A 20,009-nucleotide genomic window follows, 5' to 3' on the forward strand; every position below is an offset into this window, starting at 1 on the left:
ATCAAGATTTGGTTACTTTTGATGATTCTAAAAATAAATTCTTTTTTTCAAGATGATTCCAAATTCTCAGAAGCCGTGCAGACCTTGCTCACTTGGATTGAGCGAGGAGAGGTGAACCGTCGCAGTGCCAACAACTTTTACTCCATGATCCAATCGGCCAACAGCCACGTCCGTCGCCTGGTGAATGAGAAAGTTGCCCATGAGAAAGACATGGAGGAAGCAAAGGAGAAGTTCAAGCAGGCCCTTTCTGGAATTCTCATTCAGTGTGAGTGGAAATCAGAGTTGTGCTGAAAAGATGAGAGGGCACTTCACTTAGTCACCATTTTTTCTGCACAGGAGCCAGGCCTACGAAGCCATTCTGTGTCAAGGGGCAAGGCTTCCTTCATTGTCGTATGCTCTCCTTATATTGCCAAGTGACAAAGCTCCAATTTCACAGGATACATGTGGGGACCTCCTATGTGTATTTCCTCTGGCATATCTACTTCAGCTCCTTAGAAACAAACACTGACACTTAAACAACAATCCTGTGCTTCTACTTTGGCTTATTCTCAAGTTATAAGAGCCTCAGGCCTCAGTGAACATTCAGGATTTCCTTGCTGAAGTTAAAATGCAGCATTTGTAAGATTTGCATCATTCTTATCGTATATAATATGCTTTTTAGGTAACTACTTTTAATAATCAATGTAACCAACCATGTTTGGCAAGGTGATTGAATAAAAGCCAAATTTGCTATTTCAATCTTTTGTTTTTAGTTTCCCTTCTTCTACATTTTTTTTACTGGATGTCATAGACACTGGAACAGGATGAGAAGCCACTGAAATGGCCATTTTTCAAAAAGAAGTGCTATTCTCAACCTACTCGAAGTCTCTTAAATGAAACATCAGATAAATTCTCAAGTAATGTTTTACTTCACTATACTGCACTCCTACCTTTTGAGTTAGGAGCTATATTCACCTTAAGAATAAGAGTGCAGATTTATGATTTTGCCTTTAAACAGTTATGGCCCACTCTTCTGATACTTGACTCCCCTTACTTGACTCATATGTAATTGGAATTAAGGAAGAGTTGTATCATTTTCCATTTTTATTTTGAAAATATATATGAGCATAGAATCCAGAAGGAAAAATCACATTTTTGTACGACTAAAGTATATAGAAAAAGAGAAGAGCAAGTATCATGGCAATATAAATTCTTAAATCATTAGTACACAGAGTGCAAACTGTGCTATAAAGAAATAAATAGAACCTCTGGAATTTTTTTACTGTGAACACCCAACCAAGCAGAGGCTCTTGTCCTTATCTTTTCCCAAAAATGTCATGTCTACGTTTCCCTTCTCTTAAACTGGTTAGGATAAAGCCCCAGAATATTTGTATACATTTCCCCTTTTGACATTTTAAGAGACCATGAAAAATACTATCTAAGCCTGTACGTACATGGCATTCTTTCATAAAACTTATATTTCTCTAGGCTTAAAATGCATTCCATCCATCTTAGGTTTTGATATGATGCTTCTGGTTAAACATACCTCAGAATAGTAAAAGGATGGATTATGTTAAAGTGAAGCATCCAGGTTCATTTTGAAGGGCTGGTTTATGAAAGAAGCAGGTGGTCAAAAGGAGCTGTTACAGTTTGCTGCTTGCCACCATGCTGTGCAGAGTCAGTAGCACTAAATCACATTCACCCAGGACTTTTTCCTTTCCTGCCTGAATGGATACAAACTGCCTGTATTTAAAACTTTGTCCCCATTTTACCTCAAGCCCTCTGGAATTCCCTTTTCTCTTTCTGTATATTGATATCTCTGTCTTTGAGTCCCCTTTAAAATCATGGTACCCCAACACACATACCATAGCTTAATAGTGTCATACAAGAAGATACAACACGCCTGATGCTTTTCTTATTTCTTTTGTCCCCTCTTTTGCCATCTTGGATGATACTCTGGCCTAATTCAACTGCTGATCTGACGCTGCAGTTGAGCAGATAGTTGCTGTGTACCATTCTGCCTCCAAACAAAAGGCGTGGGACCACTTCACAAAAGCCCAGCGTAAAAACATCAGCGTCTGGTGCAAACAAGCTGAGGTTGGTAACTCTTTACTCTAATAGCCCCGGAGGGGAACAGTTTCTTCCTTTAACAAGTTATTGATTTGGAGTTTAGCCAGAATTAAATAGTGCCAAGCTCCCATGGTCACAACAAGGCACTAATGAAACACTAAGACATATTATATCACCTGCCACTGTGTCCAGACCACCTGCCACCAAAAGGGTAATAAATGTGCACATTGTGCTAGATGGAATCTTAGTAGTAAAAATGTAGCTATGATAATTATAAGTTTACTTCTCTGTGCTAGCTGGTCTCGGATACAACAATAATTACTGACCTGTGAATTCAGTGTTAGTATTATTAGGGCTGTCTTACATTTATTAGAGCGTCTTGACACTGGGCTTAAAGCTGCCTGGTGTTACATTGAAGCACTGAAATTTCTGAGCTTCTTTTATGAAACCTGCTCAGCTATCTCTGTAGGTCTCAGCTTTAAAGATAACAGAGGACTCTGATTTCAGATTAAGGTTGACACATACCTGTCTGCTTGTGCTGAAGTGAAATTTTTAGCATAACATTAGAGTATATCTGATGTGATTCTATTGTTATTCTGAATCCAAGATTAAAAACCAAGATGAGAGGTTTGTTTTCACTGATATGTCTTTGGAATGATGTTACATATATGTCAAGTTTTTCTGTTCCTATGGACAGCTTCATTACCCAGCACTGACACATTCAATCTATGTATGCAGCAACTTCTTCAACTTTGTTTCTGAGTCCTTCCTGCCAGTCTGATAACAGTCCCATTTTATATATATATATATATATATATATATATATATATATATATATATATATATATATATATATATGACAGATTATCATATTCCTTCACATTTAAATAGCATTTGTAAGACATTTACATTTTATAAAGCATTTTCACATTGGTTATCTCACCTACCTCCCAATAGATGTGGTGTAGCTGGAAAGAACACTGAACTTGGGCGCAAACATGAATCCAAATCTCAACTCTGACATGTTATAGCTGTGTCACTTCGAGCAAGTGAGCATTCCTCAGTCACTATTTCTTCACCTGTAATTTGGAGTTAATAATGAAACCAGTCTTATAGGATTAAATGGGGTAAGACATGTGTAGACAGCTTGGAAAATGTAAATGCTATATAAATGATAAATAGTATTATTTCAATTTATCATTAACAACTCCATAGTATTAATGTTTTACATGTGAGGAAACTGAGACAGAAGTGTTAAGTAATGCACACAAAATTACACAGCTAGTAAGTGGTAATTCAGGACTAGAAATTCTCACTTTGATATAAACTGCCTTGTAGTCTTGAGTAAGTCATTTAATCTTTGTGGACCTCAGTTTTCTAACCTATAAAATGAAGATAATAATCTATTCATTCTGTCTTTGTGAGAATACATGACATAGTTTGTGTGATAATAATATGAAAACTGTGAAGAGCATTTAGAGGAAAATAAGCCAAACCCTGTTCATATACTATCTCTGAGCCATCAATTCTGGCTCAGCAAAGGGATCTGGGAGTCACTGGGGAGAAATTCCTGAAAACATCAGCCCAAGGGATGGGTAGAGTCGTAAAAAGCCAGTAATGTTTAAATTGTTTTTAAAAAGGAATTCGGAATTTTTAAAAAGGAGCTATTGTCTTACTGAATTCTAGGGTGTAACTCATGTTCTTGAGCTTCAACAAACAAAATTCAGCATTTCAATTCAAATGTTTACTGAGCAATTCTCTGTCTCAAGCATTATGACAGGCAACATAAGATGAGATGGTATTTGCTTTCAGGGAGCTAGAAGGGTAGCAAAAGGGATCAAGGGAAGGAGTGGAGTTTAGTACCCTAAAATAAAAATATCCAAACTTTTTAAAGTGTAGTTTGAATAGTTCAGAAGAATAAAGATTTAAAAGAAAATGCTCAGTGTCTTACAATTGTAGAAAAGTAGTATTAAGTCTCCACCTTTTAGGGGGTGAAAGAAGCTATCTGAACTGCCCCACCCATTGCCAGAAGCCCTGCCAGTACAATACAGATGGTGCCAGCTTACAATGGTTCAACTTAAGATTTTTTTACTTTATGATGATATGTGATACAATATTCTCTCATGATGCTGGCCAGCAGCAGCCAGCCACAGCTCCCAGTAAGCCACATGATCACAAGGATAAACAGCCAACACTCTACAATGTATTGTGTTGCCAGAGTTTTTTTTGGATATTGTGTTCGAAGAACATTTAAGGTGGGCTGGGCTAACTATGTTGTTTAGTAGGTTAGGTGTATTAAATGCATTTTTTACATACAAAATTTTCAACTTACAATGAGTTTATCAGGTTATAACCCATCATAAGTGGAGGAGCATCTGTATTGCCTTCTTATTGGAAGAAGGCAGCCTCTGGCTGGTGCACCGACGTACCTAGATCACAACTCTTTTGTAAACAACTTTGCAATAAAATATTCTCCATTAATATTAGTCATCAAGGCTCTCTGCAGTTATATCACACTTACCTATCTGGTAGATAGACATATATTTCATTTTAATTACCTTCTCAATAAAGACAGCTATACCAGTGAGCTGAACATTTCTCTGGGTCTGTATACAACTTAGAGCTATATACTCTATCACTTAATATTGTAGCAGAGCTTCCTTGGCACAGTGATGAGGGTAAACTATATGGCTAGCAGGAATTACCAAGAGCTGCATGTTTCACAATGTGCCTTGTAGAATTTATAGAAGCCCAGAAAAATGCTTCCTGCCTATTAGATTGGACTAAATTAAGGGTCTACCTAGAATACCTCAATCTTGATAAGTAAAACAACTGAAAGTGGTTGAAATAGCTCATCATTTTCCTGTGGTATTGTATTCCCTAAACCTAAAAGATCTTTTCTATATTATATTGGTGCCTCATTTTTTTAAAGATTTTTAATTGATTTTTAAAGAGAGGAGGTGAGAGGAACAGAGAAACATGGATGTGAAAGTGAAACATCATTAGGCTGCCTCCCATACATACCCTACCAGGTATCCAGCCCAAAATCTGGACATGTTCTCTGACCAGGAATCAAACTGGCAACTTTTTACTGCACAGGACATCACCCAACCAACTGAGCCACACTGGCTGGGGCTTTGGTGCCTTTTTAAGTCATAGCTTCTTTTTTTAAAAAAATATATATTTTATTGATTTTTTACAGAGAGGAAGGGAGAGGGATAGAGAGCTAGAAACATCGATGAGAGAGAAACATCGACCAGCTGCCTCCTGCACACCCCCCACCGGGGATGTGCCTGCAACCAATGTACATGCCCTTGACCGGAATCGAACCCGGGACCCTTCAGTCCGCAGACCGACGCTCTATCCACTGAGCCAAACCAGTTTCGGCAGTCATAGCTTCTTTAACCTCTACATACTTTCACTTAATAACAGGCAACTCTGAGGACTAAAAGGAGATATCCTATAGAAAGTGAAAAAACTGTTCTCTTAAATTGAGGCTGCCACATAGCACCCCACTGAGAATCAGAACATCTCAGTGACTTCAACAACTAGACTTGCTTTTTTTTTCTTTCTTTCTTTCTTTCTTTCTTTTTTCCCCCCTAGGCATTGAAGCTACAACTCCTAAATCAGGGGTGTCTTCAAGTTGGAAGTTTCTGATATTGAGCATTTTTTACTATTTGCCTCTGGGAATATGCCAGCTGGTAACCTCCTGGTGTCACAAAGTACCTATTCCTGGTCTAATTGTCATCCTCCTACTAGTGGCCAGCACTGACTTATTCTGGTTAAAGATAGGTTATGGAGTAAGAATAACAAGTCCCTGAAGGCAGAGAGTTTAGGCACTCACTTTGTTAGCATATGCCAGGCAGACAAGTTTGCTAATGAGTCTTTTTCATTGATTTATTTTCCTGATTTACATGTGTGTGAGGCTCCTGCTGATACAATTGGAAAGGCTAATAAAAGACTTCTAAAGTCCTTCCCCTTTCTAAAAGTTAGTGTCTGTAATGACTTTACTGACAGTTCGTGTTGTGGGAACTCTTTTTCTACAAGATCATTTAAAACCTGCATGTTTCTCTTCCTGAGAAGCTGGCCTAGATTAGAAGTTAAACCTTGGATAACATATCGAAACTAGAGCAATGGCAGTAGGCACTAAAAGATACCCGTTGCATGCTCCCTAATATATGATTTATACCACTGAGCCAGAGGAAAAAGGACTTGGTGATTACTAGCATTCTTGTAAAATGAAATACTGTGATTGCTAAAATAACTTTCTCTCTAGATTTCCAGGTTTACCATTCCAAACTCTGAAAACCTGTTTACAGATAGATGTTCAAGTCATCTGCATACCCTTGTTTTAGGGCCCATTTGCATTAACACTAGCTATTGACTTTCAGCCATCAAAACACATAAAACAAAATTTGGATCAACCTAATTTTATTTCTATTATGTATAATACAATAGGCATTGAATAAGGATCTGTTTGTGCTTTGCTTCATTGTATTGAACGATATTGCAGAATCAAATTTCTATGTAAGTGTAGAAGCTACCTACCTATCCCCTGCTCTTTTCCATTCCTTCATCTCACCCTTTTCAAACCACATCCTATATAATAAAGAGGGGATGTGCAAATTGACTGTCACTCTGCCACAAAGATGGCAGAGCCCACAGTGGAGGCGGGGGGGGGGAGGGGTTCCATAACACAAGATGGCTGTACCCACAGCAGAGGCCGAGTTCCCATAACGAGCCTTAAGGAGCAATCAGCAGGGACCTGAGGCTGCGGGCCCTCCCCCTCCCCCATGGGGCTTGACAGAGGACCTCAGGCCATGCCCCCCACCCTGACACCAGGCCAGGGGACCTCAAGCCACACCGCCCACCTTGGTGTCAGGCTGGGGGACCTCAGGCCGCAACCCCCCACCCAGCAGCGCTTGACGGGGAACCTCAGGCTATAACTCCTGTCCAACAGGGCTTGACGGGGGACCTCAGGCCGCACCCCCCCCCACCCTGGGGCCAGGCCGGGGACCTGAGGCTGCGCCCCCACCTGGCGGGGCTTTACAGGGGACCTCAGGCCATGCCCCCCACCTGGCGGGGCTTGCCGGGGGACCTCAAGGTGCACCCCCCCCACCCCAGTGCTGGGCCAGGGGACCTCAGGCTGCTCCCCTCACCCCAGGCCGGGGGACCTCAGTCATGCCCCCCACCCAGCAGGGCTTGACGGGGACCTAAGGCTGTGCCACCCTCCCAGCACTGGGCCAGGGGACCTGAGGCTGCACCCCCCTGCCCGGCGGGGCTTGATGGGGGACCTCAGGCCATGCCCCCCACCCAGTGGGGCTTGACAGGGGTGGGACCGGCCGGGTCTGGATGTAGCCAAATGGGGTTGGGGCTGGCCAGGTTTGGGTCTCACGCGATTTTGAGGTGCACATGGGTGGGCAGGCACTTGACTCTGGGTCCCATGGTGCACCCCAAAGTCTGACACGAGGAAGATTTTTATATATATTTTACTAATTTCCTTTCATCTCTGACACTTCTATTATAGAGAAAGGGCAAATAGCAATATTAAATATTTCCTCTAATTAATCCCCTTTTAATGTGCACAAATTTCATGCACCGGGCCACTAGTATCCTAATAATGTTGAAAATCTGGGTAAGTAAAATTTTGTTACACAATTAGCAAGGAAGTTTGCTTTTCTAATAATCACGTTTCTATAAAAACATGAGTGTATAAAAGATGAATTTAAGTGCACATAAAAATATTTAAACTAGTAGTTTTAGATCATTAACATGCACTGATTTATGATTTGCTTTATGATGAATCAAGAATGTGAGCAGGTACACAGATTATTCTTTTCATGTAATTTCCTCTGTCTAGGGTTCAGTTTTATTCTATGTTGGAAGTGCTTTGTCCCCCAATGTGGAGAAGTGTTTGTATTTCTGAGCTTCAGAAAAGTTACCATTAGAACAGACTCAAAGTCATTATAACACATTTTCAGAAATCACCAACAGTTCACTGTTTAGATGAAAAATATCACAGGTCTACTATGAGCAAAAGAGTGGTATAGATACTTTAGGAAGGTTATCTTACCTTTTTTATGTAGTCTGTCAGTGACATGACCCACTCAATTTCAGGTAGAGACTTACAAATGAAAATGTCTGGAAAATGTTTTTGCCTGCCATTGCCACCCTTTTGGTTTTGCATTGAATCCAGATGTCAGGGTGGGAAAGGAGGCAAATTTGGGAGGCACAACTATTTCTCATGCTCCGTAAACTTCAGTGGCTCAGAATCTTCCTCCTGCCTGCATCTATGTCCAAGGTTGATGGAGTGCCTTCCTTAGGTAAATGCTACCTATCACCCTTTCACTCTGAAGGTATTTGTTAGGGTTTGCTTCCCCAAAGTAGAGGTCTTTTGATCCACCATAGAATACAGAAAACAGGTATCTTAGCTGTCAAGGGGTTTTATGTTAAGGTGATCAAAGAATTAAAATCTCACTTGCTTTACTTAGGAGAGTACTATCATTTACTAAATGCTCTCCATAAGTTTCCTGTAGTATTGTACCTTTTAACTTCTGATGTTCTCTGCTTTCTATTACATTCATGTGACTTAGTATCAGATATTTATAGAAGAGTCATGATACACGCCTTAATTTCTTTGTAACTAAGAAAGATTGTCTAGCCCTACCTGGTTTGGCTCAGTGGATAGAGCATTGGTCTGTGGACTGAAGGGTCCCAGGTTCGATTCCAGTCAAGAGCACATGCCTGGGTTACAGGTTCTATCCCCAGTGTGGGATGTGCAGGAGGCAGCCAATTGATGATTCTCTCTCATCATTGATGTTTCTATCTCTCCCTCCCTCTCCCTTACTGTCTAAAATAAATAAAAAATATGTAAAAAAGGGAAGATTGTCTAGTGGTTTGAGGGCTCTAACCACTTTGCATGCCAGACTAAATAACTTAGAGCATATATCCTCTTAGTTTTTCCTATCCTTATTTCATTATCAACTAAAAGAACCAGTAACTCTTTTTTTTAATTTCTTTATTGATTAAGGTATTATATATGTGTCCTTATCCCCCCATTAACTCTTGTTCATGAAGTAATTTGTGGCATTGAGGTAAAAGTTGTCAATAGGTATGGTATATTTCTAGGGATTTTTAAAAAGATGTGAGGTACCTGTAGATAAGCTGTATCACTTATTTATTAAACTTTTTATACTTCTAAGAAGATATTATGCTTTCTTGCCCAGCTGGAAGCAGAAAGATGCCATGTGGATGCTGAGCAGCTACAGGGCATGTCTTAGGTCTCAGTAAGATCTTCTTGCCCTGGGGCATTTCCCTAGAATGAACATAATCTACTCTTTTGAAAAACACAATAACTTTCCTAGAGTTAAGACATCACGTTTGTGAATTGAGAGTTGGTCTTTGTTTATGCCCTCTGACAGTTTACATTTTTGTTAAACAACTAGGAGAGCCATGACTTTTCCGGGTGTAGTAAGTTTTACAATACTTGAATTTGTCAGTGTCAACCCTTATTAGAATCACCTTTCTAGGAACAGCTCTTTGATGATAACTAAAACCCGGACTCATGAGATAGAATAAATTCTTAGAAATGAGCAATTTATTTATTTTCCTCTGCACAATGAGTATAAATCAGACATAACAAATCTCTCTCTAGTCACAGCCCTTTAAGGTTCATTTTTCTCAAACAACTCATTGTTTTCTTCTATTTTATGTAATGCCCCTGTAGCACATGAGGGATGCTATGTTAGTATTTCTATTTTTTATTACTTTTATTTTTCTATTACTTCTTAACTATCAATGATAACATTGAGTAGCTCACTTTTTTCAAAGTTACTTTTATTTATCTTTAGTGAAAACTTAACGATATAGAAATCATTATTTTTCCTGATAAAAGGATTAACAAATGAGAATATGAATTTAGATAGTTATTAACTATGGCATTAACTATTAAGAAATATATTTGAAATATTTATAATCCCTCTAATTGGAAGTAGTTTTCACCAGACAGCTTTGGATATTTCCTGTATTATGGCCCATTTGGAACTAACCTGGCAAGGAATACACAGCTCAGTGCTGAGGAGACTTTAACAGGCATCAAGTGGCCTCTAAATGATTATAAGCTGCTCCAAAATACACAATTCTCATATTTACTCTTTTTGAAAAAGTGACTTTCCCAGTGTGATCTTGATCATTTCCAATGTTTTCATGCCTCCCTGAAGACCTGCATTTACATCTGGTAGCACTTCCCTTCAGCCTGAAAAACTTTCTTCAGCATTTCTAATGGTGCAAGTCTTTGGGTGACAAATTCTTGCATTTACATTTGTCTGAAAATATATTTATCTTATCCTTATTCTTGAAAGATATTTTCTCTGAATATAGAACTCTGAGTAAATAGATATTTTTATTTTCTCTTGTACTTTAAAGATATTCCCCTGACTTCTGGCCTTTGTTGTTTCTAAAAAACATCAAAACATTCTATTGCTATTGCCCTGCATTTAATGTGTTGTTTTTTTCTGGCTGCTTTGAAGATTTCTCTCTCTCTTTTTTTTTTTAAGTCTTATTAAGACATAAACGACATACAGTACTGTAGTTTAAGATGTAATTAATGACTTTAATTACATGTATTGCAAAGTGATTATCACAATAAGTTTAGTTAAAGAGTTGAAGGTTTTCAGCAGTTTTACTATGATATTCCTAGACATACTTTTTCACACATATCCTGCTTTGGATTCACTGAGTTCTTTGAATATATAGAGTAATGTATTTCATCAAATTTGAGAAATCTTCAACTATTTTTTCTTCAAAGATTTTGAATAATTTAGTCTCCCCTAGTTCTGTGATTCCAGTTAGTTTCTTTCTGTTCTTCAGGTTGGGTAAATGTGTATTGTTCTCCTTAAGTTCTCTCTTTATTCTGTCATCTGCATTCTACTGTTAGGTTTATCCAATTACTTTTATTTCAGATATTGTCTTTTTCAGTTTTAGAATTTCCATTTAGTTCTTTTTAAAAGTTATTATTTCTCAGCTAAGATTTTCTATCTTTTCATTTATTATAAATATATTTTCTTTATATCACTGAGATAGTTATAATAGCTGCTTTAACTCCTTGTCTGCTAAATGCCATATCTGGTTAATTTCAAGTTTGGTCTCTGTTTATTATCTTTTTTCTTGAAGATGGATCATCTCATCCTAGTTCTTTGTGTCATGTAATTTGGGGCTTATCCTGCACATTGTGAATATTTTTTTTTCTCTTTTTAAACATATTTTTATTGATTTCAGAGGGGAAGGGGGAGGAAGAGAGAGGATAGAAACATCAATGATGAGAGAGAATCATTGATGGGATGCCTCCTGCATGTCCCCCACTGGGGATCCAGTCCGCAACCTGGGCATGTGCCCTGACCAGAATCGAACCATGACCTCCTGGTTCATAGGTCGATGCTCAACCACTGAGCCACACTGGTTGGGCTGAATATTTTTTCTTTCAAGACTATGGATTCTTTTATGTTCTTCCAAAGAATGTTGACTTTGCCCTCCTTTGTTTTAAATGGTTAATTTTATTTATTAGAGTTAAGCTAAAAATTATCTATCTTTGATGGCAGCTCAAATCTCAATTCAGTTCTTTTAGCTTTAGCTGTGTTGTTTGGAATCTGCACTGTGCTTCTATGATTCATGGGTCATGCAGAAATTTGAACAGATCTTATTCACAGAATTTGAATTTCTCTATCTTTGTCTATCTTCTTTCTGAGACTGTGGTTACCCTGCACTCTCTTCTTTATTTCTTTAAGATATAAAAACCATGGATTTTCTATTAAAAATTTAGCAGCCCTGTGAGGTGGTCTGCTCCCAGAGTAAAAGCCCCTTTAAAAACTGAGAGACCCACACCCTTCTTCCAAGTATTATCTCCTCTTCAGAATATGCCTGCTTTTGTTCACTCTCCACTGCCATTAAGTAGTTAGGGGGTTGCTTTGTTTTTTTGTGTTTTGCTTGCAAGTATATTTATTATCTACTAGAGGCCTGGTGCATGAAATTCGTGCACTGGGGAGGGTGTCCCTCAGCCCAGCCTGCACCCTCTCCAATATGGGACCCCTCGGGGGATGTCCAACTGCAGGTTTAGGCCCGATTCCTGTGGACATCCCTCTCACAATCCGGGACCACTGGCTCCTAACCGCTCACCTGCCTGCCTGATTGCCCCCTAACTGCTCCCTTGCTGGCCTGATTGACACCTAACTGCTCCTCTGCAGGCCTGATTGCCCCCAAATACCCTCCCCTGCTGGTCTGATCACCCCCAAGGCTTTTATTAGTATAGATATTACCCTGCACAGAAAATTTTACTAACCCTGCTTTACAATAAGGGCTTGACGATTGAATCATTAGGACCAGACACCAAGATTTCCTTTCCTTGAATAGTGGAGGGAATAATTATCTTGTCTTTAAGTTGCCCGGAAATTAAAATGAGATAATGACTTAGAAAAGTATAAAAGTATAAAAGCACCATATAAAGACAACTCTTTAAAATGAAAAACACTATTTTTATTCTCCCCTTCCTTCCTTTACAGCTTTTATTTAAACTTTGAAATTTATAAAAATTTCACTCCAATTTTCATTTCTTTACATTCAATATTATTTTGTATTGGTTTCAGGTTTTATATTAGTTACAGAATAGTGGTTAGACAATCATATACTTTACAAAGTATTCCCCGGTATTTCTAGTACCCACCTGGCATCATACCATCATTATAACACTATTGTCTATATTCCCTATTTAAGTGACAATGGGTTTACAGGTTCCTTTCAGTCTTTCTTTTGTGTTGCTCGTCCTTCCTTTTCTTTCTCAATTCTTCCCTCATTTTCTTTATATAGTATCTCAATTGGCCATCAAAGCTCAGTGAAGGCACGCTTCATCCATTTTACAGACCAGGAAACAGGCCAATTTCAGTTGGCTGTGGAACTTGACTCAGCACACAGGAAGCCCTCAGAGCCATGCTCTGTGCTTCCTAAGGGGCAGCCGCCCAGCAAACAGAACAAACCTTCCAGTCAGGCTTCCAAGCCTCTTTCTCGAGCAACTCTTCATTGTGGATGCTCCACATTCTTTCCTCTCCCCATCCCCTGCCCCCCATTCTTTACTGCCCCCGCTTCTCCGGAGCAGGTAGAAGGCTTCGCACTCACTGCCTAGGCATGCTCTGCCATGGGGCAGGGCACCCGGGGCTTGCTTTTGGGTCAAGGCGGGAGCAGGAGTCGCCGCCTCTGAAATGTGAAGGCCACCTGAGCGAGGCCCATTAGCACTGGGAGCTTCTCTGAATCACATTAGTCAGTCCAGTACCCTGCAGTGCAGCATCCCTCCACTGAGGTGGTACCACCCCTCAACCCCCGCCTCACGGGTGAGGGTCCTTGCCCCTCTGCCCAGGAGTCCTTCCATGCCCCTTGATTCCTGGCTGGGCCCACCTGCGTCTTGGGGCCACTGCAGAACCTCTGTCTCTCTGCAGATGAGGCAGATCCCCTTGGTCTCCGCGAAGCTATGAATCTGTGGCCAGAGGCCAGGTCTGGGTCTCAGCAACCCCATGCCTGCAATGTTCCCAGAGACCCCCGGGAGCAGCTAGGCAGTCCGGCCTTGCCTCCCCGGGACTGCGATGCTCCCAGGGACCCCCGGGAGCGGCTAGGCAGTCCGGCCTCACCTTCCCGGGCAGCGATGCTCCCAGGGACCCCCGGGAGCGGCTAGGTGGGTCTGGCCTCGCCTCCCCGGGGCAACGATGCTTTCAGGGACCCCCGGGAGCGGCTAGGTGGGCCACTGCCCCTCCTGGGGCCTGCGATGAACCCGGACCCTTCCTGTGCTGTGTGGTGCTGCCCACCCCACCGCCTCCCCTGCCGATGGACTGGTACCTTGTGGGCAGTGTCTGGCGCTGCCCGCAGGGCCTCCTCCGCTCCCGATGGACCCCTACCCCCTGAAGCAGGCCATGGTGCTGCCGGCCCTGCCTTCGAATGCAAATTAACCGCCATCTTTGGTGGGTTAATTTGCATACTCACTCACTCTGATTGGCTGTGGGCATAGCGAAGGTATGGTCAATTTACATATTTATTTATTATTAGGTAAGATGGAAGGGGTGATCTGGTAGAAGCTCATTCCTAACTACTCATTTTTGCTGTAACTTCTAAACCTGCAAAAGTTTGAGTAAGAGTTCTGTTGAATACTCTACCCAAAAACTTGAAAACAAGTACTTTCTGACATGAGAGGGATATAAAAATCATCAACTGACAGAGATCTGGGTATGGAAAGAAAGCCTAATGCAAGACAGAGTGTACAAAGTCTGCTGTGTTCTATTGAGATTATTTTAGCCTCAACATGACCCTTTGCCTTTGCCTTAAGAGTACTCTGAAATTTTGTTATATGTCAACAAACCTGCTTTATCTTATCCTTAACTCTGGTCATTTTATCAACATTTTTAAGATTTTCCCACCTAAAAACATACCTTTTAACTTTAGGAAATCCGTAACATACATAATGATGAATTAATGGGAATCAGGAGAGAAGAAGAAATGGAGATGTCTGATGATGAAATAGAAGAAAAAACAGAAACAAAAGAAACTGAGGAATCAGGTAAAGATAATTCTGCTTTGTTTTATTTAAATAACATCTACTCGCAGGGATGGTATTTTAAAAGCGTTAATACCCAGTAAGTGATGGGCACAAACCCATCAGATTGGAACTAGCTAAAAACAATTGGTGAGGACATATAAGTACAAACTGGCTGAATATCAACCCTGTGGCTACAGGATTTTCTGTACAGGATTGTCTCCAGTTACCCCCCCCCCCCCAATCTTCCGTCATAGTACCTAATTAAAACTGTACTTTCTTTTCCTAGGAACACTGGACATTTAGCCAGCATTGTTCTATATTTGGTTTGGATTTATTAATAATATGTTATAAAGTAGAAACCATAAGAGAGCTTATGCATAGATGGTTAAATAGCCAAACTTTTAGGAAAAATCATTAGATTACTACATCACATATACCTTACACCAAAATCGATAACAATAAATTTGAGATTCAAATGTAAAAAAAAAAAACAAAAAAAAACCCACATACATATAGCAAAAGAAATTCCAGAAAATATAGGATTTGGTTATATAATTTGGGATGAAGGTCTCCAAAGAGAAAAATCAAAGAAAATTTACAAACTAAAGGGAAATATCTACAATATATGAGTCTACCTATCTGATTCCTTCCCTTGTGGTTACTTGGAGGTTTATTGGGAACCAAACAGGAGTCTACAAAGACTGGTCTGGGTAAAGACTTTTGCTCTTGCCTAGTATAGTCAGGACCTTACTGTCAGACAGAAGCCATGGTGTGGGTCCCCGGTGGAACTCATAAGGCAAACCTGTTTAACAATATAACACCCTACTCTTCAATTTCATATCAAACTATCTTTGAGGCGGTACCATAGGAGAGATTAAAATAACAGCCAAAAGGTCATTTTAGGAGTAAAAAATGTACAGTGGACAAAGCACCAGACCTAAAGTTAGAACACCTGATTTCCAGTGCCAATTCTGTTCTTCTTGACATAGAAAGGACTTCTTTCTCACTGAGCCTCAGCTTCCACTTTTGTAAGAAGTACATTACAAACAGGGATTTTATGGTGGTTATAAGAATTCATTTATTCATTTAATAATGATTACATGCCAAGAACTGTACTAGACATTAGAGATATGGTAGTATACTGCCCCTACTGTGTGTGTGTATGTGTGTGTGTGTGTGTGTGTGTGTGTGTGTGTGAGAGAGAGAGAGAGAGAGAGAGAGAGAGAGAGAGAGAGAGAGACCCAGATTGGTTATCATGAAAATCAGAATTTCTTTGTTCCAGTACTTGCATATTGAAGTCAGCAGTTCTATAGCCACTTGAGTGATCCTAGAATCTTCACTCCATGAGCAGAAAATCTTAAGGAGAGAAAACCACCAAGACAGGCTTTTTAAAAGGCATTCGTTAGCTGTTACATCTGAATTTCCTCTATTTAGGCCATATATTATATCCCTAACCATATAAACCTACATATACATTGAATACATTCTTTGTATTAAGTGAATACTTAGCATTTTCAGAACAGTTAACACATACTAATTACTGCAAACACATACTATAAACTTATAACCAAGATAAACAAAATAATTTATTTAAGGATAATTGAGCTATTCAAATTATTTAAGTACTTAGGATGTTTTAGAGGTGATTAATTTTTTACTTGTAGGATTGTCTCCGCCTAAGAATCCTGCAATATTGTATACAGTGTTAATCCAGTGTTACCCTTAAATGCGTACAACCATAAGTTTGAGCATCCACTTGATAAATTGCTGAGTTTGGGGAGTCATTAGAGGAGGAGAGTGGTGTATGGGAGATTCAGACTGAATGCACTTACTAGGGTTATATAATTGCATTTTACTCTGCATCTCTTTTGAGTTAAAAGCTGTATTGGCTACTGCACAGAATCTTATTCGTTTAGAGACAAGAAACTCCCTGACAGATCATCTTATAGCTATTTTCTTTCCTGTTCCACATGCCAGGATGCTTTGTCAAATAAAGCTATCTACAATAGACTTAATGGGGCTTATCAAATAGCTTTTCTCCCAGAAGGTTTCAATTCATTTTAATTCCAGGACTTTTGCACATTTTTCTTCCCCTATAACATATCTAATTTTGTTATCTTGCTTCTGTAGTATTCAACTGCAGAAATCCTGTTCACTATGATCTAGTAAGCAGGTCCTCAGTTTTTATCTAAATCAATTACATGTTGTAGTTATCACTTGGTTCCAATTAAAAGCTTAAGCAACTAGATCTCCCAAGTTGATTATTTTTCTCTCTCTCCATGCTACCAAAGTTGAATTCCAAGAGTCTATAGCCTGTTTCTGGTTAAATTTTACTTCCCAGAGAAACTAAGAGCCAAAGCTAGTCTAGCAGTCTCAGTTACATTTCCTTGGAGTGCCACAGAATTTCTGTTCTTCAAGGTACTCTATACTAGCCAGTCCATATTTGTGATGCACTACTGGAAATACTCTTGCCATAAAATAAAGGACTTCTGTGCTCAAAGCAATAGGTTGAAGAGGGAGAATCAAATCAAAGCAAATCATCGTAGTATGAAACTATTTCATTCTATTGTTAGCCATGATGGAAAGTACATGGACCCAGTAAACATAAGAACAGCTGTTTCCTTTCAATATCTATCTTCTGCCTTGTTCACTTAAACTAGTGGTTCTCAGATTTGGCACATATAAGAATCATTGAATTTCTTTTAAAAATTTCAATTTCTGGGCTGCAGAATCTGATTCACTAGGTCTGTAATGGGATTTGGTAATCTGCATTTTACCAGGCATCCTAAATAATTTAGATGCCAGAGAGCATCATCTGGCAATCATTGACTTAGACTAATTCTCCTTCTTTGTTCTAACCAAGTTTTCTCTTCCTTTGGTATCCAATCTCCTTCCTTCTGTCCTCAAACCTCCCATTATTCCCACTTTAGGAGTTTTATCAATTAATTAACAAGCATTATACCCTATAAACTGATAGAAATAGAAATATAATATATGTAAATCCAAATAAAATATAAGAAATATCATTTGGTGCTAACCTGGAAGTCACTGATTAGAATGTAGTAAAAGGTAAGAGATTATTAGCATGGGTCAGAGTATTCATAGTCAGTGAAAGTTGATGAGGGCCTTGAAAGATGAATAGGTTTCGATAAGAGGAAGAAAAGTAAGAAAGCATCTTGATGCAGAGAGGGAAAAGGAGAATGAGCATGGATTAAAGAGAGAAATAAGGATCATGTATATAGAGGAATAAAAGATTGAGTAGATAAGATGGGTCCAGATTATGGGGGACCATGAATGTCAAGCTGAGATTTAGCATAGTAGGTAATATGGCACTATAAGCATGTCTCAACAATGGTACTCGTATGATAAAAGCAACATGAATTGTATATTTTAGAAGATAATTTTGGATTATGAGAGACCAGCCAGAGACTTTTATAGGAATTGAGATATGACATGATGAAGGTTGGGACAACAGTGAAGGCAACAGAAACTTGTTTTAAAAATGGTAGAAGAAAAGGAAACAATAGAAAATATGAATTAAAGATGCTAGGAGTCATTTGGGGGAAATAAATGAAAGTCTTTGGTGCCAGATTGGATATAGATGATGAAGAAAATGAAAGAACCCAGAATTAGCCTAGCTTTTCTAGTCTTGGAGATTGGAAGCTTGGTAGTTTTATTAGTTCACTAAAACTGTTATAATAAAGTATCACAAATAGTTTGGTTGAAACAATAGGAATTTATTTTCTCAGTTCTGGAGGCTAGAAATCTGAGATCAAGATATCAGCAGAGTTGGTTCCTTTTGAGGGCTGTGAGAATCTACCCCATGCCTCTCTCCTAGCTTCTGGAGGTTTGCTGGCAATCAGTGGCCTTCCATGGCTTGCAGATGCATCACCCCAGTCTCTGCCTTCATGTTCCCATGGCATTCTTTCTGTATGTATGTCTGTCTCTGTGTATAAATTTCCCCTTTCTATGAGGACATCAGTCATATAAGTCTGGAAATCCACCCTAATGACCTCACTTTAACTTGATTACCTCTGTAAAGATTCTATTTCCAAATAAGGTCACATTCTGAGGATTGCAACATATCTTGGAGGGGGGACACAAATTCAACCCATCATAGTAGAACTGACATAAATGGACTGATGGATGGAATTGATTTGCAGAATGTGATGAGATCAGCTTCAGAGCTGATGGTTAGTAAATGAATAAAAAGGATTTGTATACAAATCAGGGTTGAAGAAAGTAGGAGTAGAAAATGGTAATACAGAGATGTTGGCCAAATGTGAATGAGTATGAAAGACAAATGAGAAAGAAGAACCAAGGGCTGAATACAGAACTTTGGGGGCTATCCCCCAGTAAAGTAAAAGAAAAGGAAGAAGTGAAAGACCCATGAGCAAGGACCACCTTGAATCTGTATTGACTAGGAATGCCCAGCTCTGCAACTTCCTATGAGAGAGTCTTCTGCAGCCCATGGTAAGAAGCAGAGAAACCTGAGTCAAGTGACCATGAGTTAAGATAGATATGGTAAACCGTGCCAACGGTTTTCATGAGGATGAAGAAATTTGCTGACTAAGGAATTTGCAGTGGAATCTGTTTAGGCAGAAAATAATTAATGGACTGGATGAAGTTGGTCACTCCTAGAGATTAGAGGTTCCAGTAAGGAAGAGAGCGGTGTCTTTGGGTCATGAGGGGCATTGAAATAATTCATAGGTGAAGATACTGTGTTGGAGATGGGCCTTTAGAGATATCAGAGTAGAAACAATGAGGTCCCAGGTAGATCCATGATGATAGAAACCTGATTGGAGTAATGGCCTGCAGAGTCAAGAAAGCAAAGCATCATGAGGCAGGAAACTCACTTGAGATTTTACCTGCGCTGGCCTGTAGCCACTCCCAAGGGATTATGCTCATATCATCTCCCTCTCCTTTCTTCACATTCTTCGTTCTTTTTGTCATTTTCTCTTTGTGCATCATTCCAACTCAAATTTTTTATGAACCTTTAAGGGAATGTGACCCATTTTTCCTTCTCTAATTTAGTAGCAATTTTTTAGTATCTCTTATATTCTGGCTTTGTAAGAGTCAACTCACTGAATTTACTTCCATTATGTTGTTTTATTTTGTTTTCTTTCTACCATTGAAGAAACTTAGGCATTAATTTTTTTGCATTTTAATTTATTTATTGGTTAAGGTATTACATATTTGTCCTCATCCCCCCATTACCTTCCCAACCTCCCTCCACTGATGCCCTCGCCCCCCTGTTGTCTGTGTCCACTGGTTAGGCTTATATGCATGCATACAAGTCCTTTGGTTGATCTCTCCCCCTTACCCCCACCCTCCCCTACCTTCCCTCTGAGGTTTGACAGTCTGATCGAAGCTTCCCTGTCTCTGGATCCGT

General features: G+C 39.5%; 1 protein-coding gene across 9 annotated transcripts in view; it reads left to right on the forward strand.

The window, feature by feature from the left end:
- The window catches only part of ENOX2 (ecto-NOX disulfide-thiol exchanger 2), a 325,393-nt gene that overhangs the window by 268,513 nt on the left and 36,871 nt on the right, over window positions 1-20,009 (forward strand). For all 9 annotated transcript variants that reach the window (XM_079765264.1, XM_079765262.1, XM_079765266.1 and 6 more), the window contains 3 exons: window positions 53-265; window positions 1,970-2,076; window positions 14,524-14,638. In XM_079765264.1, the coding sequence (XP_079621390.1) occupies window positions 53-265; window positions 1,970-2,076; window positions 14,524-14,638 (435 nt within the window). The remainder of the gene's footprint in view (window positions 1-52; window positions 266-1,969; window positions 2,077-14,523; window positions 14,639-20,009) is intronic.

The sequence above is a fragment of the Cnephaeus nilssonii genome (genome assembly GCF_951640355.1).
Source record: "Cnephaeus nilssonii genome assembly, chromosome: X".
NCBI classification, from domain to species: Eukaryota; Metazoa; Chordata; class Mammalia; order Chiroptera; family Vespertilionidae; genus Cnephaeus; species Cnephaeus nilssonii.